Genomic DNA, 28,000 nt, shown 5'->3' with positions numbered 1-28,000 from the left:
TTCCATTTAATATTGTAGAGAATTAACAAAACTAAAAACATATAAAAAATATGTAATTAACTGCTTATTTCATTGTGTATCTGCGCTTAATACCCAGATGATCATTTAAAGATACTTAAAACATTTATTATTTATTTATTTATTTATTTATTTATATTTTTTTTCTCCCTCCCCTCCCCAAAGATACTTTTTGGAAGGCCCAATGTGCCATTGTTTTTTGCTATTTCTTCTTCCTGGGAGCTACGGTTCTAGAATGGTTTTTGTTCTGACCCGCACTATCCTTTCATTAGAATGTGCTTCATTCTGAACCCTCCAAAGAGTTTAATGTGCATATCCTCAAACATCTAATAGATTGTGTATTAGACATGTTATTTTGTGAGCTGTATAGAATTCCAGTTTATGTGCAGCGTATTCTTGAGCTGTTTTACGTATTTTGTTAATTTAGTCAGTCTGTCTCTCCCTTTAATGAGATTCAGAGGGAGAAAACTACCTTTATACATATAAGTCTGTGGTTGCTGGATTCATGGGACTAAAGGAATTTGAGAGGTCACCTCGTCCTAGTCCACTGCTCACCTCCGAGGTTGGTTTATATCTATCTACACATTTGCAAGATGATTGTTAAGTTAAAAATTTTTTTCAGCCAGAAATTTCTTTATAAAATTTTCTCTTGCATAATCTATATTGTATTCTCCTGGACATAACTGCTTTCAGTCCCATCCAGATGCCATCTCTAGGAATTCGCTTGAAGCTTGAAGTCTATTCTCCCCTTTGCCTTCTCCCCACCTCATTTATTCTTAGCTATCAACAATAGTTACTGTCCTCCATATTTTCCTTTTATTTTTTCTTCTATTAAACGTCTGACATTATTATAAAGAGATTATTAGTCTCCATTCTAATAGTGCTTGCCTTGTACAAAAGCCTTTCTGCTGCACTTGTCTTTACTGCTCTGTTTGCCTGGTGAAATTTCACCTTCCTCAAAGAATTACTGTGCACATGACTTGCCCAAACATTATCCTCTCTATCCCATTCTTCAGCTTAACAAAATCAGCCAAGGCTTCAGTTGTCTTGCAGCCAAATTTGATAAATTTACTACTTTCACTTTGCAAATTGCAAAAGGTACGAGCCTGAAATGGAAGTTTGTGGACTTCTATTTGATGCAATAATCTGACCCTAAGAACTAGTTCCTTGAATGTAGTTAATAGTATATATACTGCCATAATAATATAATAATTATTCAAACTGCCTTTCATGATAAAAATTCTGAAGAAATTTGAAGTCCTGCCAAATAAAATTAAGTGACTGTACTGTGCTAACACACACACACACACACACACACACCAATAACAACCAGAAAATATTTTTATGGCAAACACCATCATTCTTCAAAAAATAAAGTTAAGAGACAGATACCTTACTATGTATATGAAAATCTGTACACTTCACGACAGGCCAAGAAAAGCCATGCAAAAGTGTTAACTGGTGAAAGCCAGATTTTTTTTTTTCTTCCTATCTTGAAGTAGTGGAATTTAGTCTTTGGGATTTTCTACTTCCACGTTAGAGTACTATAAAGTATACCTGAGATGAGTTTGAGAATAGGAATTTTAAAACTGCTATTTAAATGTAGTCCTTATTTATTGCTTTGTATATTAAAAGAACAATGAAGCTTTGTATCTAAAGATTTATCATTATGTTTGAGGTAGGACTATAAAGCGGTTAAGACTGATAGACAAGCCATGAGGAAAATTGGTTTCATTATTTTATCGGTACAGAGTAAGATACTGGAGTTCATATTGGACGCAAGCAGTGGACATTGTTTTCCTTCTGATACTCCATTTATATGATCATTCACAAACTAGCACCTTTCTTCACCCACACCTCCTACAAACCTGACGGAAGCATTAGAAGGTAATCTGGATGTCAGTATATATTTGTCAAGAAATTCCTCAGAGTTCAAATTTGTTGCAGTCATTATTCCTCTATACTGAGGATTTTCCTAGCTCAAATTTTCAAATTCTGAAACTTCTTTAAAATGCAAATTTCATTCTAGCTTATCACTATCTAAGTGTTATAAAAGTTTGAATGAAATAATACCTTAAACGCTAATCTTCTAAAAAGGCATGCCACTTGTTTTAGGTCCCTAAATTTCAGAGGATTCTGCAGGCAATGTGAATAAAGATATTTTCTTGGTTTCCTGACTCTTGGTAAAGCAAGAAATTGCAGTTGTTATTTGTGCCATCCATGTTTTCTGTTGAAAAAAGAAAAAAATTCATAAATAGAGATTAGAATGTTAAGCTGAGAATTTCTCACATATTTGGGCTAATATTTTCTGCTATATTTATTGACCAGCTCTTTAAAACTGAAGACTAATGAAACATTTGCATGTTTCCCATTTTCTTTCTTACATCTAATATAAATATTTCTAATCTTACAGGAAAATGCAGATGGGCTAAATGAGTATGGTATGCATGTTGGATAACAGTTATGAGTAATCAAGAAACAATAGTCAATGATAACTCATTAGAAAAATGAGCACTGAGAATATATGTAGTTTGAAAGTGGCATTGCTGGAATTTCTATTCTCTGTGGAAACAAGTTCTTAACCTGTAGTATAACTTGAAAGAGACTGAGGGCAGTGACCCAGGAAATTGAATATTGCATTTGTTGTCTGGCCACATTGTAGCTATGATGAAAGCCTACCAGGGGAAATGCAAAAATAGAAACTTCGAAGACAGAGAAACCAGAGTCAGGCAGCTGCTCTTTCAACTCCATAGCTGTAAAAACAATGGCAGTTTTTCAAAGGTTGACAAGCTGACTTGACAGGGATCATTATTGCACCAGGCCCTCCTTAAGCTAATATCCTATTATATGCACTTTGGGAAATTGATTGGAGCATCTTAAAAGTTCATCATGCAATCCAAATCAATTCTTCCCCCATTTCTTACAGAAACAGCAGTTCTTGAGCTTCTGCAGGAGAACTCTGCAAGCGTGAGGAAATTGTTCCTCAACCCTGCAAGTGTGAGGAAATTGTCAATACTGAGGCTTTTGAGCATTATATGGACTAGATGTACCCCTCCCCTCCTCCCAAATCTGCCCTTCCCAAGTGGGTGAGAGAAAAACACAAAACTTTCCATTCACTGTTACTTAAGAGGCGTGGGGTGAGCTTATATAAACTCTGAAGAATCAAAGACCTACAAAATTAAAATACATACTTTGATGTTTTCCGTTTGGGCTCGTAATAAGAATGCTGCTATACACTGCCGATATCTGTTTTCATGTTGTATAAGAAAAGCATTTCTCAGCCCAAAGACTAGAAAAAGATATTACAAAGACAAAAAGCCAAATCATTTCATACGAAATCCAAACAATTTCTTAGTACAAGAACCTGGGGTTTGTTTTCTGTTTGGCTTGTTTCTGTTTTAACGAGGGTGGGAGGTTTATATAGGTTATAATTTTTTTTTAATTTTATCTCAATGCCAAGACCCCACTACTATATCCAAATAAAGCCTACTCTACTATAAAAACCCTTTCTTCCTTAGCTAATGACTTCTGATACTTGATGAAATGCAACTATGGCTTAAGTAATGGGGCCCCTGCTCGTAGAACAAGCTAAACATAATGAGGTAGATTTTTTTGTGCGTGAAAATATAGATAATAAAAATATACAAAACAATATAATATTTTCTTTTTTGTTCCTCACCACTCCTTTAAAAAATTTTATTTTTGTGTTTAAAGGGAAGTCACATCCAACCAAAGTTTATAAACAAATCAAGATGTGGCAAAAATACAAAACCACCTGAATACTTCAGGCCAAGAAAAGCCAAAAACCACTCAAATAAAATCCAGCATCCACCAAACTGGGTGAAATGTAAAACAAAACAAAAAGAGACGTTGGCATGGTTTCTGTGTTTGCAAAAGAAAGCCTGTTCTGTCATTTCCTAGCTGATCTCAAAGAAAAGATAGTGGGAGAGCAGATTTCTTTTTCTAATATAGCAGGAGTGCTTAAAATGAAAGTCTCTTCTTTGAATTATTAATACAGTCCTGAAGCTTATACATTCTTTTTTCTTTTTCTTTTTCTTTTTTTCTTGAGACGAAGTCTCGCACCGTCGCCCATGCTGGAGTGCAGTGGCGGGATCTCGGTTCACTGTACCTCTGCCTCCCAGGTTCACGCGGTTCTGCTTCAGCCTCCTGAGTAGCTGGGATTACAGGCGCCTGCCACCACGCCCAGCTAATTTTTTTGTGTTTTTAGTAGAGACGGGGTTTCACTATGTTGGCTAGGCTGGTCTCGAACTCCTAACCTCGTGATCCGCCCGCCTCAGCGTCCCAAAGTGCTAGGATTATAGGCATGAGCCACCGCACCCGCCCTATACATTCTTTCTATAGTCAGTGTTTAGAAACAAACAAACAAAAACAGGCCAGGGCTGTCTCCTGCCCATATCAAGTACTTCAGGGAAGAGAAAAAGTGAGCACGTGACATATTCTTGCTGATCATTACGCTGATGCTTGTCTGCTGTCACTATTCCTATTTGTTGAATTTAGTTTAACTCAGGCTTATCTGAGGGGGGGTGGGCTGCTTTCAGAATCCAGGTGAATACAATACTTATTTTCTTAACTGCAAGAACTACCCCAGTATCACAGATTATACTCATAACAATCTAAACATCATAATTCCTAAATTCTACTACAAAAAATAAAGTCTGTTAAGGAGAGGCCATAAAATTCTGTCCAGCTTCTCTGCAGCGAGAGGACTTAAACCTATTAAAATGACTTTCTGGGGAAAAAAAAAAAAGCTAGCTGTGTTTTACTCTCTAATTCTTTGCCTTATAAATTCCCTGTAGCAAGTGAGGCTTTAAAGTTCAGGTCATTGTTCTTGGCTGGTTTTTGGAATTCATTTTCCTCAAAAACTATAATTGTGCTTCCAGGTTACTCCAGGCATCCTTGCTCCATTTGGTTTGTAGTATGGGTACAAGGGACTTTATAAATAAAAGGACCTCCTAAGCTAGGCCTGTAAAATACAATTCAGAGAGAGTATAATATATAGGCAAGAATAGCTCTTTTTTTACTGACATTCTAATGCAATAATTGACAATTTTAAAGCATTTTCTATATATTGGGCACCATACTATGTTTTTTCTCTACATAGCAACCCTATGAGATAGGTCAGCTAATTCCTACTTGTAAATGCAGAAACATATTAATTTTTCCAAGTTCACAGAGCTTATAAATGATATAGCCGGGATTTGGAATTAGGTCTGTCACTCCAGAGCTCAATCTCTCTCTTGTCCTCATTTACTCTTTCCTACTCTATAGCTGCTCTGCCCATGTACTGTATCTAATTAGTCAAGTTAATAGGCCCAAGGAATGAGAAAAATATTTTTAAAAGGAACAAGAGATGGTAGTTACAAGTCCGAAAATAAAAAAGGTGGAAGCATAGTTGCTTTGTTTTTGCTTTTTGAGACAGAGTCTCACTCCATCACCCAGGCTGGAGTGCAGTCGTGCGACCTTGGCTCACTGCAACCTCTGCTTTCTGGGTTTAAGTGATGCTCGTGCCTTTGTCTCCCGAGTAGCTTGAATTACAGGTGTGTGCCACCACGCCTGGCTAATTTTTTTGTATTTTTTCACCATGTTGGCCAGGCTGGTCTTGAACTCCTGATCTCAAGTGATCAGCCTGCCTCAGCCTACCAAAGTACTGGGATTACAGGCGTGAGCCGCCACGCCTGGTCCCAGAAGCATAATGTTTTTAAAAAGATATTTTAATTTAAAAAAAAGAAGAAATAGAGGAGAAAAAACATGCATCTTTCAAGGTAATCCGGTGACATTAGATTTCCCATAAAGTTCAAGTCTTAAAGCTGGCAGGGTTGTGACTACACTGAACCCTCAGCCGAGCTGCTTCCTCTTCCTCATGGGTGTTCTGGCACCTTCCTTTACTCAAGTCTATGTGTCAGGCCACAATCTATAACTGTAGCATATAACTATAACTATAACTAACTATAACTATAAATAACTATAACTATAACTATATCATAATCTATAACTATAGCCACTGTAGTAGGAGAATAAATTCCTAGCACAGGATGCCCTCTTCTATGATATTTTTCCCCATGAAAAAGTAAACTAAACAAATCACAGAAAAGATTTCCAGCCGCCACATACTGAAGCTTTGTTTTAGCTACATTCCTCTGCCATCCCTTGGGCAGGTAAGAAGCTCACACCGAAAGTGAGCACACTCACCAAGCAAAGGTTTTGCAACCTTGACATACTCCTTTGTGGCTTGCTCCTGAACCGCAGTCTGGCTTGGCAGATTTTGGCCTACACAGACTTTGGTCCCAGTCAAGTTAAATACAAGAGGCTTTAAGGTCTGCCCTGTTACCTTTCAGCAAATCTTACTGAAAATAGAAAGAATGGACACAGGAGGCAGAGGCTATCTTTCTGGATACAGGCTTCCCTTCTGCTCTTGGAGAGAGAGGTTATATTAATTCATGGGTTAATATATGTAAGGCATTAAAATTTTTACAATTTATTTATTTTTATTTTTAGAGACAGGGTATCACTCTGTCACCTAGGCTAGAGTGCAGTGGCAATCGTAGCTCACTGCAGCCTCGAACTCCTAAGCTCAAGCCATCCTCCAGCTTTAGCCTCCTGAGTAGCTGGGAGTACAAGTGTGTGCTGCTGTACCTCATTATTTATTTATTTTTTTTTTGAGATGGAGTTTCACTCTTGTTGCCCAGGCTGAAGTGCAATGGCTCAGTCTCGGCTCACCACAACCTCCACCTCCCAGGTTCAAGCAATTCTGTTGCCTCAGCCTCCAGAGTAGCTGGGATCACAGGTGTGCACCACCACGCCTGGCTGATTTTGTATTTTTAGTAGACACAGGGTTTCTCCATGTTGGTCAGGCTGGTCTCGAGCTCCCGACCTCAGGTGATCTGCCCAACTCAGCCTCCCAAGGTGCTGGGATTATAGGTGTGAGCCACCACGCCCAGCCTATTTTTTCTTTTTTTAATAAGAGACTGGGTCTCACTATGTTGCCCAGGCTGGTCTCGAACTCCTGGCCTCAAGCAATCCTACCATGTTGGCCTCCCAAAGTACTGGGATTATAGGTATGAGCCACTGCACCCGGCCAGCATTTAAATATATAACTTAGTTATGTAGCATAACTATGTAAGTATTTGCTACTATTGTTTGTGTATTCATTCATTCACTCTTTAAGGTTTCTCTATTATGTATGAGTCAGTCCTATGCTCGTCACTGAAGCTCTGGGCTTGGCTGCTGGGATGGGAATTGAGGGGGATGGTGAGCGCTTTCTCTTTTCCGGCCCCTCCATGGGGACAGGAAGTCAGTCCCCACCTGCCTGGCCTCAGCTGGTCTAGGAGTCTCTAGCCAAGGCAGAGTGGTGTCTGCTTCCTCCTGAACACTGCCGCCCACTCAAGCCCTGAGCAGACTGAAATGTCCTTGAGTAACTCAGAGTCCCAGGGCTTTTCTGACAGAGGATTTACTGATCTTTCATTATTCTAAGAGCTCCCCAAGGTCAACGGCTGTTTCTTATTCATCTTTGTATCTGCAGGGCCTGCTGAGTTCCTGGCTCTCAGGAGATACTTAAGAAATACTTGAATAAAAGATTAAAAATGATACATATTTCTGATGCATGTGTCATGTAGATACATGCATATATATGTGTGTGTATATATATATATGAATCTATATATATTTCTGGCATAATGATTTTAATAGAGGGTAATAAAATATCTTACTCTTGCATGTCTGGTCGTGGTTTCTCAGTGTTTTAATAATAGCAATAGTATTAATGATACTATAATAACAATACTAGTAGCAACTATCATTTATTGAATGCATCACATTTGTTATTTAATTTTCACAGAATCTCACTGAAATAGATATTATTATCCCTATTTTGCAAAGGCTTAGAAAACTGAAGTGCCTTGTCTAAGGTCATACGGCTAGCGAGTAACAGAGCTATCACTCAAGCACTGGACACCATAACTAATTCATAAAGTGAAAGATATATAGACACATAGGAACACAGTCTTGTTTTTATGAAGACTTAAATTGGATTTACGTCCTGCTACCAAGAAAGGCCAATATAAAACTCTGTGATGGCAAACAGATGAGCTGAATAATGAAAATAGACACATACCTGACACATGGAGTGGTTCAATATTTTTGACTACCAATCTATCTAGTGGAATAGGCTGATCGAGTACTGTACACGAACCACCGTCTTTTATTACTGCTTGCAACTCAGGAGTAAAAGAAGGACACATTAAACCAGGGTCTGAGCCTCCAAGTTTCTGAAATTAACAAGAAAAATAATGCAATAAACAGGAAATAAATATTGGCACACTTATCTAAAGTGCATCTGTAAGCAAATAGATTCAATCCTAAAGTGCTGGGATTACAGGAGTGAGCCACCATGTCCAGCAGCAAAGTGTTTCAGATCTCCAAGTTTCATTACCTGAATAAATAATGGTTGATATGCATAACTGGGAAACATTTAAATCACCCTCATGTCAATGGGAAGTTCTTCATTCCTAGTGTCTTAATCTCTCTATAGTATTGAGTTCGATGAATGAGAAAGGGGGCCTCACTTTGGCCAACTGTATGCCTGGGATCTAACACTGAATTCTAAATAGATTCCATGCTCTAGAATTTACAAACAATTGAAACTGTTTTGAACACATAAGATGGTGATTTTTTAAAAGGGGGTAAAAATTAAAAATTGTGACCTGCATGGTATAAATTGTACATAAAATAGCAAAGAGGCATGTAAACTGATACAATTCCTTACTTTAGGAATCAACTTGTGACGCATAAAACCAGAATATCAGCTTATTATATGATCAACATCGGCTGCCATTAATTCATATACTCTGATTTGTACCATTATTTGACGTGAAGGTCAACTATGCAAGCATCAAGGTTTTTTTGAAGGGGGTAGAGATTTTTCAGAACTTGACTTGTTCAGACATGCTAGTCTGAGTAACTTAAAATGGGAGGTCATACAAATTCCGAAACTGTGACTCTTAATATTCTCGTACACCCATTCCCTCCCCAAACACCGACTAGCTATTCATAGATTGATTAATGGGTATCTATTTTATTGCTTAAAGATTTAGCTCAACTAACCAACATGCCATGTAGAAGCTTAGTTTATTTAAAGACACGACATAGCTAGTCTCATGATCTTATCTATGTAAGGCTAGTCACTTGGTAAAGAAATGAATGGAATAAAGCAACGTTAGATATCTCCGACTGTTGAAGACATTGCATTCCTCTTCCCACCTCTCAGAGCAGGTGTCTGGGAGCCTTAGAGAAACTTCCCTACTTGATACCACTCAAACACACCATTCAGGAAACAGACTGTGAAATAGTAAATTAGACAGAAAGCCTTTTGGGGACCAGCAGCAGACCAGTGGCTTAATGGGTAGTAAAAATAACAACAACAATAATAGTAACAAATAATACTTAAGTACGTGAAAAAAATCCCTATTCCCTATAGAGATTTTGCAGCTCTAGCTCCCAGTTTACTCATTTAGTCTGTGATGCTACATACATGTTTGGCTTCTACGCTTTTTATATAGGTAGACACTGAGAGATCAGGGCTCCCTCTCTCCTCCACTCCCAAATCATTATTTCTCAGAAATAACGTGAGCTTTCAAATCAGAATGAGTGTTGAATACTACCTCGACACAAGACAGTAGACAGTTCAGAGGGGCCCTACTCTGGCTATTTTTGTTGTGGTGGCCAATTCAGAAAAGGAACAGGCCAAAATGGACAAAGATGTTTTGGGTTACTTTGCTTAGGCAGGTCAGGCAAAGTCCTGCGGCTTCTGGGACTTAGCTTGCAAGTTTATAGATTAAGTTGTTCTAAAAATGTATTCCTCTTTTGACATCCTTGAGAAATGCAACTTGCATTTTTTTGTTTCATTTATTTGTTTAATTCAGAGCTTTATGACTAAAAAACCCAATAGTTTATATTGCCTTCATTTTTTAGATGAAAAGATTCAGCTCGATGTATAAGATTATATTTCATATTTTTACCACAATTTATTTAGAAATATTTCTAAACTCATTTAGCAAACTTATTTAGAAACGTATTTTGAAATAGCAGCATTTTACCTTTTTGTTGCGCTTAGTTTTCGTAACTAAGAGGAAATCACTGAAGAGAAACAGATAAACATCTAGGAATCTTGTGCTTTCTGAGGAAAAAAAGAGAAGCTGAAATGGGGACTTGAAACTGTTAAGTAGAAGAGTTTTTCTTTCTCTTTCTTTCTTCTTTCTTTTTCTTTCTTTCTTTCCTTTCTTTCTTTCTCTTTCTTTTTTTTTTTTTTTTCAATGAATTCCTTAGAAAACAAAACTGGAGCACCCCAGGGGCTCCAATCATGTAGGTCAGAAAGCTGCCTGCCTCAATGTTGAATTGATTTCTTCCTAAAGCAGAGACTTGATGAGAGGCCAAGCTTCCAACATTAAAGACATTGAATTTATGATGCGTCTCATTTGAATCTAAGATAACTCAGATGTTATTTGTAGTGGCTTCAGCTAAGCTGAGGGTAAATCCATCAACTGATTGATCTTGCAGCATTTTTGCCTCTAGATTCCTCTGGGTGGTTATTGGCAAAGGCACACATAACCAGAGAAAAGGCATTTTCTCACTGCTATGAGCTATGCTACTGTGTCACTCAAATTTCGTGTGTTGAAGCCCTAAACCCCTAGGGTGGCTGCATTTGGAGTAAGAAAGTAATTACGGTAAAATGAGGTGATAAGGCTAGTGCACTGATCCAGCAGCATTAGTGTTCTTTAAGACACCGGATACCCCCACCCTGTCCCCCACTCCTTGTCTTGAAGAGAGCGCTCATCAGGAACTGAATTTGCCATCACCTTGGCCTGGGACTTTTCAGCCGCCAGACTGTAAGACACAAATTTCTGCTGTTTAAGCCAGCCTGTCTGTGATATTTTGTTATGGCGGCCTAGGTTGAGAGTCATTAAAACTCCTTATTTCTCAAGTTTTAGAAAGTGTCTATAAATGTTTAGATATTCTCCATGTGTTTCATATTTATAAACTTTTCTGATATTAGTTTTAATAGTTACTTAAGGCAAATAGCTTTTCTTCAGTTTTCCCTAAGAAGGGAATAGTAGTAGAAGAGAAACCAAGTATTAGAATAAGGCATCTCCTTCCTTATTTTACTCTATCCCTTAGAAATTAGAAAAAAGGGTTAAATTTAAGTGATTTCGGAGGAAAAGGTTTTTGGAGGGGGATGTGACAAGTGCTCAGAGTAATCATAGGAAAACCCAGTAAATTTTTTCGGCTTGTTCTATTTAGATTATATATATATTGTTCTAGAAGTTCTTTCTTACATATTTTTACCCCTGGAAGATTTAAAGTAGTAGATAAAACATTTAGGATTCATTTCTATCCCCTCTCATTCTTTAAGTTTAGAGAAAAGATTTTTTCTATATTTGCATAGGGGAGAAATCAGGTATTTTATTCAAATTAAATAGTCCTTGAATAGTTTTTTTAAAAATCATATTAAAAACTTAACTTTTCATAAATCAAGTTGTGACAAAGACTTCTGGTTGTCCCTTGAAAACCATTCTCCCCTTCTCTTGTAGCAGTGGAATCCCCAAGTTTTAGTGAGTCCCCATCCTCAGAGAATAGAGACTACATTTCCTTGCTGCTGAATATGACCAGGGAGCTAAATTCTGACCAACGGAATGTGAGCCAAAGCATGCAACTTCTGAGTCATATTCATGAAGGGCAGGGCTAAGCTCTCTTGTCCCTGTCTCTCCTTCTCATTGGGTGGAACGCAGACATATTGGTGAGTCATCTTGGGCCACATAGAAGAAGGCAATATCCTAGATTTGGGAATAAGACAGCAGGAATCTGGATTCCTAACGACTTCATGGAGTGGAGTTGTCATATAGGTTGAAACTTAACAAGAGAGAAATAAACTATCTTTTTTAACCTGTCTGTCTCCAGTGGCTGAATCTATACGACAGCTGATATACAGGGCTAGGAATGGTACAGCACTAGACCTGTGAACAGCCAGCTCAGCCTGCCATAGCAAAATACCACAGACAGGGTGGCTTAAGCAATACGAATTTATTTCTCACAGTTCTGGAGCCTAGGAAGTAGATCAAAGTGCTGGTCGATTCGGTTCCTGATAAGGGCTCTCTTTTTGGCTTGCAGATAGCCACCTTCTGGATGTGTTCTTACATGGCAAACAGAGAGAGAGTGAGCTCTCTGATGCCTGCTCTGATTAGGATACTAATCCTATCAGATCAAGGCTCCAGCCTGAGTCCCTCATTTTACCTGCGTTTCTTCCTTATTCCAAGTATAGTCATACTGGACGTTAGGGCTTCAACATGTGATTAGTGGAGGAACACAATTCAGTCCACAGCAACCTTCAAACCTGTAAAATTTGCTATTCCCATCTTCTGCTACTCATGTATGCGTCAGCTCAATGATCATTGTCAAAATGAAATAGTTTTGTTTTCTCCTTCTAATTTCAACTATTTTATTTTGACAAACAGGCAGGGAGCACACCTTCTACGTGTTCCAGATGTTATTCTAGATAATGTTCCAGACATTATTCTAGAAAGTGATAATTATTTTATCTACCATCTATTGGGGCCCTAGTTTTCCATGAAGCAAGTTATGAAACAAATTATGAAAATGTGTACCTTCTGGGAATGAGAACATATACTTATTTGATTATAAGAGTACAGTTTTTAAGGCTGGGAGAAATTCGGAAACACAGTATGTGTTAGGTTTCATCACATCATTTTCATCCTCATTGTCATCATCATTATCAGCAGCAGCAATAACATTTACAAAAGAGAATAAGAGAATTTAAATTTTCCCAAAGCCTACAATTGGTGCTAGATCCCCTGACTGTTGGTTCAATGCTTTTTTAACTTAAAATGATGTCCTTTTTTTCCTCACTTGATCTTAGCCAAAAGACCAAGAAGTGAAATGTCCTGTTTCTTCTAACACTATCACCCTGCCCCATCAAATCTCCATGCTCAAATCTGAGTCCAGTCTCAGGACTTTGCACTTGACTTGATACCATGTAGACTACATCACATAGAGTCTCCATCTCTGATGGAATTTGACTAATACAGCATATGCCATTAAACAATTGCCTGGTGTTAGTGACATTACGTAGTTCATCTCCATACTACCACATTTGACTGTACAAGAAGCATTTTCTGGAAAAGTTGAGTCTGTTTGTAAAGAGTCTTTCTTGGGTGAGCTTCCAACCCATACATCTATGACAGTCACTTTGAACCCACGCGATGCATGAATTCACATCTGACTTAGACTTTCACTCACCAGGAGCTGCTCCTCCAGCTTCCCTGTGGGTTCTCATTATGCCCAAACCTGAACCCTAAAATTGACTCCCTGACCCACTCCCTCTACCACTCACGACATTATCAACAAAACTTTCAGATACATAGATTAGAACAGTTTTTGATACTCATTTCCTCTTCATCCACTTTGTCGATCATAAAGTCTTCCTGGTTTTGCTTTTGCAATATCTCCCATGTCCTTTGCTATCATGCCCATTTCTAATGTTTTAGGAGAAGCTGGTGCATCTTGCAGTACTGGGAGGTAGGTAGGAAAAGGGAAGGAGTGAACCAAAGTCTCGCATAATTTCAGGTGGGGCTAATTTTGGAGGTAAAGATACATGCGGGAACACAGATAATGTTTTGCTTTATTACTTTGATTTGTTCTTGTCATAAAATATAATTACTTTGAAGTTGTAAATAACATTAAAGAAAAGTTAAAATTGTTATCTTTTCAAATGAAAGTGGGGGGTGGGTGGACCACATGTTAAAAATGGTAGAGCAACAGACAGGCCCAGAGTCTTCTCACCTCGCCCTGTTCACCACTGAACTTCCGGTTTCACCACTGATCTCTCTGCTTTGGTCTCCTCTATGCCGTTTTGAACACTGCTTATTAACAACGCTTTCTTCAACACCCTTTTAACCTATCACTTTCCTGTCTGGGAGCTCAGTGACTTCTGGTTGCCTGCAGTTTCCTGGATGGGTCCTTCTGTTTGGTTTCCAAGGCAGTTGCTCTGATTCTGGAAGCCAGCTGGACCAAGGCAGCCTGGCTCCAGCTGGTACTCTGTCATTTACCCACCAGGTGAGCTTGGGCATGATATAGAACCTCCCTGAGCCCCATATCTCTCACCTATAACAAGGGATTAAAAGCAACTTCTCTATTTAACCTACTGGAAAGAGACAATGTATGAAAAAGCCCTTGGATATAAAATGCTGGACATGTCCACCTTCCTTATTTAACAGCTGCCAGGTGGGGATTATGTCCTAACCTGACATCCAGACTACCTCTAAAATAGAGCAGAGTTTCAATATACACGTATTAAGGGATTATTTCCCAGCCCCTCCCCACCAGATATCACATCACCACTGTTAGGCAACATCCCATCCCACAGGACTTCACACTCAGTAAGTGCCTGGTCAAGCTTTTGTGCAGAAATGAATAAATAAATGATTCCAAATCTTATTTCAGCCAGGCAGCCTCTCTGGTCATCATGATATTTACTGGGCATGTACTTTGTGTCAATCATTCTTCTGAGTGCTTATACATCTGTTGGTTCATTTAATCCTCACAATAAAGAAAGGTAAACTGAAGCACAGGCGATCACTGTAAACGGCCCAAGGTTGTACAGGCAGAAAAGGCCGGGCAGGGAGTGAGCCAGGCAGTCAGCCCCAGAGGCTTGGCTTCCTATGTGCTCTGCCAGAAACTAAGTTTCTCCGGGGGCTTCTGCCTCCAAGACTTCTCCGGCTGTGCTCTTTATCTGAATGACCTCCCTCCTGTCCTTCCACTGACCTCATCCTTCCTGCCCCTCCAAGCCCACCTCCAGTCCCACGGACTGCACGAAGCCTCTCCAGGGCACTCCAGCCTCAAGGACTCTCTTCTTTTCTGAACTTATCCTGCAGGTCTGGTAATAAGGCAGAGCTTCCCAACTAGAGGGAAAGAATTATACAGAATGAGTTTTTATATCTTCCAATGGTACCTACCTAGCACAACGTGTACTATATAATATAGTAGATTCTCCATAAACATTTGAGAGCTTGATTGTCTGGCTCATTGGAGGAGTACAACGATTATGATGATAACAGCTGCCATTGACTGAGCGTTTACTAGATTCCAGACAGTGAGCAAAGTTGTTCTTGTATGTTGTTTTAACAATCCTATGGAATAGTTACAGTTATCCCATTACAGAGAGAAAACAGAGGGCACCTAGCTAGTTATGTTGTGAAGTCTTTATTCAATCCTGAGTCTGTGTGACTCCATAGGGTACTCTCTGATTCACACCCTCCATCACCTGGAACATAGGCAAACACAATTCCTCCTGCTCTTCGATTACTGGCAGTCAAACAAGTTACAAGGCGGCACAGATGTTGGGTTTTTAAAGGAAGCAGTTATTTACCTGCAAGAGTTAATTTTCCTTCATAGAGAAGGTGTCTGTTGGTTGGTGACAAGATGTTTTCTGCCGTCTGTTCTTTAAAAATGTGTTTCAAACACTTGTAAAACAAGGGAGAAAATAAAAGAGATGTTGTTAGTGATTGGAAGAGAACATGTTTAAAAAGCTGGGGCAATTAACTCCATCTAGAAAGTTCATGACATTTGGAAATGCCAGCAGATGGACATGGGAACGGGAAACAATGAAAAAAAACCTCGCAGAAGGACCATCATAAGAATGGCACAGCGACCTCAGCCTCCCCGCATACAATGCCCTACAGATGAAGACTTTACTTCTTGTTCGTGAAACTAGATTTATTCTTCAAGTGGACAGATGGGGACATCTAAGATGATTGTATTTCTATCTGAATGCCCAGATTCCAGAAATGGACATAAGTTCTAATTGATTTTTTTTTTGTACCTCTGGAATGAAAAACCTTTTATCTCTATCCCAAAGCGGTGGCCACACTATAATCTCCTGTAGATATCTAAATTTTTGGAAATTGTCCAGCCACTTCACTTTTCCTTCAAAGTCCCCTGAAAGACAAGACATAGTCAGTATATTTTTAGGTGCATGTGACATTGCAGTACAAATTTTAACCAAGGTCCACAGGAATCATTTAGAAACACTGGCTGCCCCTGGAGCCAGACAATATATTAAGTTCATTTCACATATTGCTTGCTGTTCGTGCATCTTAGAAAACTCACTAATTTGGAATCAGCCTCTTACAGAGAAAAATGAAGCTTAGCTAATTTAATTCAGTAGGTTGAAAGTATATTTTGTATTCTTATTTCAATACTACTAATAAAATCCTTGGTGGTTTTCTCTTATTCCCTAGACCACACAGCCTGTAATTAGAGGAAGAAAAAAAATCAGACTAACAAGGACAAACATATGTTTTTGTCTCAATCATAAAAGTATATATTCACTTCATGATCATGGTGATTATTTCTTTTTTGGTAGGAACTCAATTTCTCTCTGCAAGGTTTATATTCATTTTCCAATGTTTTCTAATAACATGTTGCTATTGAGGGTTTGAAATGTTTTTTGAAAACATGGAGGGCAAGTAAAAGACCTGAAGAATCACATTGTTAGTGGAACCCTTCAGAATTCACCATCTTTAAGGTAATAGACATAAAGGGAGGCCACACAGATCTCTTCCCCCAACAATGAGAATCCATCTTTCACTGAGGAATTTCCAGAGGTGCTGCTTTATCTTTCCTCACAAACCCATCCAAATGAGTAATAATCCTTAAGATTACTTCTAAAGCTTAAAGAAGTCATCTTTAAGAGATTCTTTGTCTTATTCGCTTGATAAACTTAATTCCAGCTCTTCAGGTAATTTTAGAATTTGAATAAAAAATTTAAAAACAGAAGAAAAACCCAATTAAACAGTCATTTTACTTTTTTTCTTTAAAGCACCTGTTTCAGGCAGTATCATTTTACTTTTAAATTTGTAAAAGAAAAAAATTATGTACAGCTGAATATCACCAATTTGAACTGTTCCCTTTTGATGCCTACCAGGAAATCTTCGTTTATGGGCATAAATCATGAACTTCTTTATGTGAATTTCAATTATACAGAGTTACACAAACAAACTTAAGTCATCATAGGGCCTGCTCAGTTCCTATTCTCAAATTTCAGTTTTAAAGATTGCAGTTGGCAGTAGTTTCACATTGACCTTGGCTTTCGGTGATTTAAGAAATGATGAATGGTAATTTATCCTCTGGACACACTTTCCATGGTGTTTACTCCCATTTGCTTTGTGTGTGGGGTCAGTATGGCTGTTAAAAACAAAGTGCCTTCAGTTATCTGGGAAGTAGAACTTTTCCTGCCCGAACTCACTTCGAAACACTTGGAGACAGAGTCACATCCTGTGTAAACTTGGTGCTAGAGTTCTCATAGGGTTCGCCAGGATGTGACTGGAGCCCATTGTTCTGTGTGCATTTGATTTACAATGCATTCACACTCGAATCCACATTTCCAAGAGCCATGACCTCAAATCAATGGAATTACCTCCTAGGACGGAAGCCCAGAGGGTTTCCAGGAGTCACAAGGCCACAATTCTTTAATTAAGCTCACTTATCTCAGGGACTTACGGATGGACTTTTCCACCTTTTCCTTGATGGAGTAGATCATGATTTTCTCAGCAGAGTCCGTGCTCCTTTTCCAGATATTCTTCAGCAACAACGGGTATCGAGTGAGCCTCTGAAGTGGGGCCACTAGTAGCTCAGGCAGGTGGAGCCGTCTGCATTGTTCATTCTGCTCACACCACTGGGGAAGGCAAAAGCAGCCATATCAGAATGATCACCTCGCCCACTGAGCCACTAAGAAGCCTAGATATGAGAGGTTCTTGGAGATTTTACTCAGTAACTGCAGGACCTACTTGTGAGTTTGCTGGGACAATTTATAAGCCACAAATTAAATCCCCTGAAAAGTGCATGTTCTATTAGCAGTAGTGATAAGATGTAATCATAGGTGTGTTCCAGCCTTGTTTACTCTTCTCATTGGAGAGTGAATTTAGTTTTGCCCATTGGCTTTTCTTCCCCGGCCCTCGGGGCAGAGTTCTGGTTTCACCAGCTTTGTTCTCATCCTTGTTGTGATGCAGTTAGGACAATTGAGAATTGAGACTGGAGAGGCAGAAGGGAAAAAGAAGGATTCCTGCTTGTTGGGTCAGTTCCTTGATTCCCCTCAGTTGGGCAGGATCAGGGTAATGATCAAAAAGGAAGAGAAATGAAAATAGAAGTTGAAGAGGCTCAGTTGATCTAGAACAAAGAGAAGAGGAGAGAGGTAGAGATGTGGACAATTTTCAATAGGGAGAGTTTGGAGTTGGGGTTTGGAAGAAGAGGCAGTTCTAGGGTATGCCAGCACTGGGGAAGACAAGAAATTTTAGTAATTCAGTAATTGTAGTAAGTATTGCCATGGGTTATCCATTGGGGTTCCATAAGTGATGTTTGAGAAACCTGAGTAAACATGAGAATAGCTTTTACATTTGTTTTATCTGCTGTGCTGTTTCTGTGAATGTGAGCTTCCTTGAACGTAAGGGGCTCTGGCTTTAATGAAGGTGGCAAATGAGGCATGGACGTGGTCGCTGGCCAGCATGCAGATGGGTACATCAGGAAGGAGTATAGGGGTGTGTGTGTTCTCTTCCTCTTCTCTTACCCTGCCCACTCACACCAAATTGACCCTGAGTTCAGCGATAAAGGGATTAATATCAACTAAATGTTTGCTCTCCTTCAAATCCACATAATATTACTTTTAATGCCAAAAACTGCAATTACTTTTGCACCAACCTAATAAAATCCTAACCTTCAATGGAGCAGTATTAGGAAGTGGGGCTGTTGGGAGGTGATTAGGCCATGGGCATGAAGCCCTCATGAATGGGATTAGTGTCCCTATAAAAGGGGTCCCGGAGAGCTCTCTAGCTCTCTTTTCACCATGAGAGGCTACAAGAAGAAGACAGCTGTCTGCAACCCAGAAAAGGGCCATCACCAGCCCCTAACCATGCTGGCACCGGGAGACTTTCAGCCTCCAGAACTGTAAGCAACAAAGTCCTGTGGATTATAAGCCACCCAATCTATGGTGTGTTGTTCTAGCAGCCTGAATTGACTACAACAAGGATCCTGCCCTTACACTAAATATTTCTCCTGCTGCAGGCTGTTGCCTCGTTTCCACCTTCCATTCTCCTCTCATTCTCCAGGTTAAATCCTTTGCCTTGTGACCCAGACCCTTCAGGGCCATCCTCAGGTGGGCCAGGCACACTGCAGGAGACTCCTGCTGCATCCCCAGAGATGTCTTCAAGCCCACGTGTCAGTCCTTGCATTTTGAAGATCTAGGTACTATTAGCTCAACCCCCCACCAATTCAATGGCCTGTGGAGGCCCAAACTCCTCCCCTAGATATTTACCAACTCACGGGACTGAGATTCTAACGGCTTCCTCTGGCCCCTGGACTCTTGTTTCCATGTACACTGTTTCTTCCCTGAACAACATGGAACAGACATATCCTCTTGATTTCCTATGTTAGTTTCTGCTGTAAACTCCCTCATGACATGTTTTGTGAGCATGCATATTTATTTTACTGAAGATTTTGGGTTGTGAAGAGGGGTCAAATACACAGCCCAAGAGCCCCTACTATTTTGCTGGCTCCATTCTCTTCTTTGGAAAGAGAGAGTTCTTTCTCTCTTCCCCCTTAAACAAACCCTCCCCTTTTACCTCCTAGCCTCTTGCCTAGCAATTTGCATTTGTCTTTCATAGCTTGACCATGTCCTTGGTGGGGTGAGGTGAGGTCTCACTCTCCTCCCACACTATCAGCTGTTTTTTTTTTTAAGGGGGATGGGGAACAGGGTCTTGCTCTGTCACCCAGGCTGAAGTGCAGTGGTATGATCATGGCTCACTGCAGCCTTGACCTCCTGGGCTCAAGTGGTCCTCCCACCTCAGCCTCTCACATAGCTGACACCACAGGTGCAGGCCACCACACCTGGCTAATTTTTAAATTTTTTGTAGAGACTGGATATCACTACGTTGCCCAGGCTAGTGTCTCAAACTCCTGGGTTCCAGCAATCTGCGCACCTCCCAAAGTGCTAGGATTACAGGTGTGAGCCATAGTACCTGGCTCAGCTGGATGTTTTGGAAAACATTCTGGACTTTTTGTCATGGGGATTCTGCCAAATTCAATCTTTTGGCTGGGCTCATGCCTGTAATCCCAGCACTTTGGGAGGCCGAGGTGGGAGGATCACTTGAGGTCAGGAGTTCGAGACCAACCTGGCCAACATGGTGAAACCCTGTTTCTACCAAAAGTACAACAACAACAAAAAATTAGCCAGGCATGGTGGCGCACGCCTGTAATCCCAGCTACGCAGGAGGCTGAGGTGGGAGAATCGCCTGAACCCGGTAGGCAGAGGTTGCAGTGAGCCAAGATAGCACCACTGTACTCCAGGCTGGGCAACAGAGCAAGACTCTGTCTCTAATTCAATCTTCTCCTCTCCCCTATGTACAGATGGCTGGCCATGAGAATGAGCTCACAGTGCATGGTGAATGGAGCTCCAGGAGCCAGGCTCCGAGGACCACCTTCTCTCTCTGGACCTCCGATTTCTCTTCTTAGACAAATTAGGCAATGTGCTGAAAGATATGGTTGTGCTAGGGCAGGGGTAGGATTTGAATTCAGACCTGTCTGAACCCGATGTTCAATCTCCTACAATGCTCTGTTGTAAACAACATTCTTGTAGAACTTAAACCTATGTTGTGTTATGGGCTGACTGAAATTGACCTACAAATGCAGTGGGATAAATTTACCCTTCATACCACATGAGGCTAAGCTTTATGAATGTATGTACTTTATCTTGATGTACATTAATGGGATTAGAGTTTTTCCAACTGTTTTATTTTTATTTATTTATTTATTTATTTATTTCTTGAGACAGGATGGGTCTGACTCTGTCACGCAGGCTAAGTGCAGTGGTCCAATCATAGCTGACTGCAACCTCAGACTCCAGTCTGGCTAGATGGCTCTTGGCTAGATGATCTCCAAGTTCTCCTCCAAATGACTGTGGTTCTCATTGAGGTTGGCAGGGATGGAGACAGAAGCTAGCACGACAGATGAAGATAAGGCTGGGAGTGGAGGGGAGCAGGGCTGTGCTTTAGCGGCGGATTTCCATGTTGACTCACAGGCAGCAGCGTTCCAGTGCAACCTTCGGGTCCTGGACCTCTTGGGTGGCTGGGAGTTCTTGTAACTGATTTCTCAGCAGCAGTTAGGCCCCTGCCCTCCCAAGAAAACTCACTGACCCAGGCCACTGCCCTAAATTGCCCTGCTGTGGGGAAGAGCTGTGGCTGCCAGCATGCAGTGGTATTCAGGGTCAAAGTGTAAACATCAAACTCCTCAAGGTAACAATTGGCAAGAAGCATCCATGGTAAATAATTTACAGAAGGATCCAGGCAGGGATGTTGGCAGCATTTGTGTTTCAGAAAACTTCAGAAGAGAGAAAAAGAATGGCTTGACATTATAAAAGTAAAGCTGTAAGTTTTCCTTTCATCTCTCTATCGACTTCATTTTTCAGGTCCGTTAGGGAAGGCAAATAACACTTCCATTGAGAGAGATTGGACGTAAAAGGCCTTTTTATTGATGAGTCTAGATCAGTGGAGGCTACTTTTGCCTTATAATAAATATCCAAAGTGCTTAGGGGAACTGTGAAAGGATTCAAGGGCCCCAGATAAAAATACGTCCTGTGGCTTGAGCGTGGAAGGTTGAGGCTGCAGTGAGCCATGATGGTGCCACTGCATTCCAGCCTGGGTGACAGAGTGAGACCCTGTTCCAAAATAAATAAAATAAAATAAAATGTCCTAATAAATCTGTCTTAGTGGGACGCAGCATTAGGATGGGGTAACCAGAATTCTTGGAACCTCAGGAAATTTACTTACCCTTTCTAAAAATTATCAGTAAAATGTAGATAACAAGAGTGACTACCTCATTAGGTTGGTGAGAGGTTTTAATGAGATAATTCTCACAAAGTGCTTAGAACAGAGCCTGGCACATCTCACTCAGTCCATGGCAGCTAGAGTTCTTAGCCATTGTTAGTTGCACTGCATGAAGAGACTTGGTATGAAGTTCCCAGTTTCTTCCTCTGCATCGTTTTGTTTCTAAAATAGTAAGCAGGACGATCGCTTGAGCTTAGGAGTTTGAGACAAGCTGGGCAACATAGCGAGACCCCATCTCTATAAAAAATTAGAAAATTAGTCAGGCGTGGTGGCACATGTTTGTAGTCCCAGCTATGTGGGAGGCTGACGTGTGAGGGTCACCTGAGCCCAGGAGTCTGAGGTTGCAGTGAGCTGTGATTGTACCACTGCACTCTAGCCTGGGTGACAGAGTCAGACCTTGTCTCAATAAATAAATAAATACATAAATAAATTAAAAAACAAACAGTAGGAAGAATTCTAATCCCATTACTGTGCACCAGGATAAAGTACATACATTCATAAAGCTTAGCCTCATGTGGTGCGGAGGGTAAATTTATCCCACTGAATTTATAGGTCAATTTCAGGCAGCCAAGAACGTTGTTTACAAGAGAACATTGTAGGAGATTCAACATTGAGTTCAGACAGGTCTGAATTCAATCCTACCTCTGCCCTAGAACAAACATATATTTCAGCATGTTGCCCAATTTGTCTAAACTCCTGAAAAACGGGAACAATATCAAATTCTGCAGAGTTAGTGTGTAGACAAGAAGATGACAGATGACCAGCATGTAGCACAGTGTCCAGGCCATAAGAAGGGCTCAAACACTAGTCACCTTGAGTATCTGCAAGTCTCTCCCTGACCTCTCAGCTTTGTTTCATGAGGCTAATAGTTCCATGGTGATGGGACATAGCCCCAAGGAATTGGAAATAGTTCTGATATGAAGAACACTGGATTTTTTTGCCTGAAAATCTTTCTAGGGTTCTTTCTTTGCCACCTGTTGGCTATGTGGCCTTGCAAATGTCATTTAACCTCTCTGAGCCTCAGGGACACAAAGGAACTATGTAATCAACTTTACATGTTTGTGTTCAGAATTAAGAGATGTTTGAGAAAGTGTCTGGTAAAGTATTATGCATTATAAAAGCATCATGTGGGCTGGGTGTGGTGGCTCACATCTGTAATCCCAGCACTGTGGGAGGCCGAGGCAGGTGGATCACTTGAGGTTAGGAGTTCAAGACCAGCCTGGCCAACATAGTGAAACCCCATCTCTACCGAAAATATAAAAAATTTGCCAGGCACAGTGGCAGTCACCTGTAGTTCCAGCTACTCTGGAGACTGAGGCAGAAGAATCGCTTGAACCTGGGAGAGGGAGGTTGCAGCGAGCGGAGATTGTGCCACTGCACTCCAGCCTGGGTGACAAAGCAAAACTCTGTCTCAAAAAAAAAAAAAAAAAAAGGCATCATGTGTTATAACAGCACTGTATCCTCTACTACCTTTCCCAAAATATCCCTGGATGCCATACACATTTGTATTCATATACAATTGTACATATTTATGGGGCACATGTGATATTTTGATACATGTGTACAATGTGTAATGATCAAATCAGGGTATTTAGGATAGCCATAACCATAATTATTAACATAATTTCTTTAGGTTGAGAACATTTCAAATCTTCTAGTTACTTTGAAACACACAATAAATTATTGTTAACTATAGTCACCCTAGTGGGTTATCATGCACTAGAACTTATTCCTTCTATAACTGTATGTTTGCACCCATTAACTGACCTCTCTTCACCCCCTTCTCCCTGCTTCCCAGCCTCTGGTAAGCATCATCCTACTCTCTATCTCCATGAGACTAACTTTTTTTAGCTCCCACATATGAATGAGAACATGCAATATCTGTCTTTCTGTGCCTGGCTTATTTCACTTAATGACCTCCAGTTTCATCTGTAAATGACAATATTTCATTCTTTTTTTCTGGCTGAATAATATTCCACTGCACTTATATATTATATTTTCTTTACCTAATCATCTGTTGATGAACACTAGATTGATTCTATATCTTGGCTATTGTGAATAGTGCTGCAATAAGCATGGGGGAGCAGGTATCCCTTTGATACACTGAGTTCTTTCTTTTGGCTAAATGCCTAATGGTGGGATTGCTGGATCGATGGTAGTTTTATTTTTAGTTTTCTGAGCAACCTGCATTTTGTTTACTATAACAACTGCACTAATTTACATACCCGCCAACAGTGTACAAAAGTTCCCTTTTCTCTATATCCTTGCCAGCATCTGTTATTTTATCTTTTTAAATAGTAGCCATTTTAACTGGGGTAAGATGATATCTCATTGTGGTTTTGATTTGCATTTCCTTGATGGTTAATGATGTTGAGATTTTTTTTCATATACCTGTTGGCCATTTGTATGTTTCATTTTGGGAAATGTCAATTCAGATTGTTTTCTCACTTTGTACTGGAATTTATTTTTTTGATCTTCGAGTTCCTTGTATATTCTAGGTATTAGTCCCCTGTCAAATGAATAGTTTGCAAATATTTTCCCCCATTCTGCAGATTGCCTCTTTACTCTGTTGTTTCTTCTGCTGTGCAGGAGCCGCTTAGTTTAATACAGTCCCATTTGCCTATTTTTGTTTTTGTTGCCTATGCTATTGAAGTCTTAGCCCTAAAATATTGGTGTAGACCAATGTCCTCAAGTGCTTCTTTTATGTTTTCTTCCACCAGTTTTATAGTTTCAGGCCTTACACTTAAATCTTTAATTCATTTTTATTTGATTTTTGCATATGGTGAGAGGTAGGGAATATCTGCATCGAGATATTCCATTTTCCTAACACTGTTTACTCAAGAGAGTGTTGTTTCTCCAATGTATGTTTTTGGTGCCTTTGTCAAAAATCATTTGGCTTTGAATACGTGTATATAGGATTTTCCAAAGTTATTTGAAAACAATAATTGGACCTTGTTAAATTAATCTCTTTCCCAGCTGGGAAGGGATAGAAAGGAACCTGGATTCTCCCAGTTTGGGGGCCTAGCTAAGAGTGTAATCCATCAGCTTCTAGGGGAAACATTTGCAATATGATTATTCATGCATTTGGAAATCTAATGAGCTATCACTTTTCAGTTTGAGTAGCAAAAAAAAAAAAAAAAACAAAAAAACACTAAAGGGCTGAAGCTGCAAAAATATGGCCAAGTCTCTTCCCTAAGATTATTCCCCTTTTCTCATCCTTGGCATACCCAGGCTTCCTGGCATATCAAGGCTGTGGCGGAAGCCCACTGATTCACAGCTGAGTCACTGGGGACCATGGGAGCCTTTCCTCCCAAGCCTCTGAGGTCATGCTCTGGCAGGGACTTCTCACAGCTGCAGGGAAGAGCTGGTTTTCTGGAAAGGCTTGGACCATTTTCTCTGGATGATCCAAAAGGGCTCTGGCACAGGACTGAAAAGGTTCAGTTCGGACTAAAGAAATATCAAAGCAGGGACCAACGGAATTAGAGAAGTCAGGGGAGATTGGTTTTAGGCTTGGCTACTAGAAAATGCTGAAGGACCCCGGCAGAAATTTCTTCTTTTAATGCTGTGGGACCCAGAGCTGCCATATTGGCACGACTCCAGGGGCAACAGTGACATTGTGCTTTATACTCAAATCAAGGGGGCAGCATTCATGTAGAATACAGTGTAAATGATGTCCCAAGTTTCTATACTGGAACTAACTCCTGCAAGAGCCAAACTTCTAAGTCACAAAGCTCGGGTTCTTACTATAGTTTTCTCCTTACAATGTACCAATTTCTACCGCAAATAAAATAATAAACAAAGAAAATATTTTTAAGCCCCAGCCAAAATTTCAGGGGGGATATTAGATACTATAATCTTTCCAGATGTGCACCATTTAATATTCCTAAGTGTGCAGTGGACAATGTATTTATGAGGTAAGCAGATTTGTAGTTAAAACGTATTATTGATCATTTTGTTTTCTTCTTTCCCGTTTAATTTAGATATAATCATTCCCAGTACATGTGACACCCAAAAAGCATCAAGAAAAATACGAAAGAAAAGAAAATGATACTTTACTTTTAAATAAATTCCAAAGTCATCTCTCTGCCTCAGGCTCTCCAGATAAAAGATAGCAGCTGAATAGTTCAGGCAGTAGGTCTGGTGGCTCTGACAGAGACTCCCTCGGAAATACTGCAAGAAAGGAAGAGCAGAAGGAGGATGAACACAAGTTCAGTAGAGCATTGAGCCCTGACAGACTATTTCTCCACACTTTGATCATTAACTAGAACAGGGAAAAGTGGAGGAGTCGCCATGATCAAGCAGGCGCTACAACTGCGTGGAAATACACAGGTAATCTCCACATGAACATTCTTTTAACAGAATAGAGTACTCTCATAATAAACAGCTGACACCTCAATAAATAGTCTTTTTCTCCCTATACTTAAAGAAAATTCTATTTAGGCTGTCTTGATTTAATTCACCCTTTTACTTCTGTTTAAGCTTTCTTCAGGCGCCACACCCTCCAGGACACCCAGTAACAAATACTGCCTTTGATTTGGGTGACGTTGTTGGTTGATGTCAAGCTTGTGTTGATAGTAAGTGATTAAAGTAAGGACACTTAACTTTTCATCTGATATGTCTCAAAAATTTCCATGCATTTAATTCTGCTGGCTTCCAAACCTGTAGAAATTTTGGACATCTTGGCTGGGCGCAGTGGCTCACGCCTGTAATCCTAGCACTTTGAGAGGCGAGGCAGGCGGATTGCCTGAGCTCAGGAGTTCCAGACTAGCCTAGGCAACACGTTGAAACCCTGTCTCTAATAAAAAATACAAAAAATTAGCTGGGCATGGCAGCGTGTTCCTGTAGTCCCAGCTATCTGGGAGGCTGAGGCAGGAGAATCGCTTGAACCCGGGAGGTGGAAGTTGCAGTGAGCTGAGATCGCGCCACTGCACTCCAGCCTGAGCAACAGAGGGAGACTCCATCTCCATCTCCAAAAAAAAGAAATTTGGGACATCTCTATTCAGCGTACTGTATCTAGTAGCATGCATTTTATCTTACTCAATCTAATGCTTGTGTTTCCTTTTCTTCATTATTTTTATTTAATGTCTTAAACTTGCTATAATGACTACACATTTGTAAGCCACCTAAAATTGTTTTTAGAACAGGGCAAATTATTAATTTATATATACATATATTCATACATATAATGGGTAAACTGAGCACACTGAACCACATGCCACCATCTCAGTTAAGCGTCTTTCTTGGGAATGATGGTAATTCTTTTTCTCTTCAGCAATTCTCTGGCTCGTTACTGGCAGGCACTCTCTTCAGGATTCCATAGTGTCTACCATGTTGCTAAGCTTATGTATCCATTGATAGGTTTATTGATTAATATAATGACTCACGGGCTGCATTAAGGAATTTCCAATAGTATCCCAATGTGGTGAAATTGGAGAAGGAAAGCACACTTGCTGGTGAGTAGAGAAAGCAGACCCAGCCTGAAAAACCACTAACGGAAGTGACAGTAACAAAGCCAGAGATGGTGAAACCTAGAAAAATATTTTGCTATAGGACCTTAGAAGACAAAACACTATAGGGAGCAATGTCAAGTTTTGGCTTCAGCAATAAGTAATTTGAAAGATGATGTGAGTTTATTTTGGAGGGGAATGTTGATAGCTGGGCCTTGAAAAGGACTTGGAGGTAAAGGGAGGGTCTTCTCATGAGGCACTGAGATGCCTGAGAAATGTTGGAACTAGGAGGTAACTGGTTAGAGGCCAAGATTAAGAGTCATTAATGGGGCTGGGCACAGTGACTCGCGCCTGTAATCCCAGCACTTTGGGAGACCGAGGCGGGTGGATCACCTGAGGTCAGGAGTTCGAGAGCAGCCTGGCCAATATGATGAAACCCCGTTTCTACTAAGAATACAAAAATTAGCTGGGCATGGTGGCGCACACCTCTGGTCCCAGCTACCTGGGGGGCTGAGGCAGGAGAATTGCTTGAACCTGGGAGGCAGAGGTTGCAGTGAGCTGAGATCGTGCCACTGC

General features: G+C 40.3%; 1 protein-coding gene across 2 annotated transcripts in view; it reads right to left on the bottom strand.

Moving 5' to 3' along the window:
- Positions 1-17: 17 nt before the first annotated feature.
- Positions 18-28,000, bottom strand: part of PLEKHG7 (pleckstrin homology and RhoGEF domain containing G7) — a 68,243-nt gene continuing 40,260 nt past the window's right edge. The window contains exons 9-16 of one of the 2 annotated variants that reach the window (XM_055235600.2): positions 26,034-26,147; positions 17,605-17,779; positions 15,926-16,041; positions 15,473-15,566; positions 10,131-10,210; positions 8,150-8,303; positions 3,210-3,307; positions 18-2,245 (exon numbers count right to left, since the gene is read on the bottom strand). In XM_055235600.2, the coding sequence (XP_055091575.1) occupies positions 2,138-2,245; positions 3,210-3,307; positions 8,150-8,303; positions 10,131-10,210; positions 15,473-15,566; positions 15,926-16,041; positions 17,605-17,779; positions 26,034-26,147 (939 nt within the window). In that variant the 3' untranslated portion in view covers positions 18-2,137. The remainder of the gene's footprint in view (positions 2,246-3,209; positions 3,308-8,149; positions 8,304-10,130; positions 10,211-15,472; positions 15,567-15,925; positions 16,042-17,604; positions 17,780-26,033; positions 26,148-28,000) is intronic. The other variant, XM_063614263.1, reaches the window with a different exon arrangement.

The sequence above is a fragment of the Symphalangus syndactylus genome, chromosome 13, assembly GCF_028878055.3.
Source record: "Symphalangus syndactylus isolate Jambi chromosome 13, NHGRI_mSymSyn1-v2.1_pri, whole genome shotgun sequence".
Taxonomy (NCBI): Eukaryota; Metazoa; Chordata; class Mammalia; order Primates; family Hylobatidae; genus Symphalangus; species Symphalangus syndactylus.
This window is presented reverse-complemented; position numbering and strand designations above follow the sequence as displayed.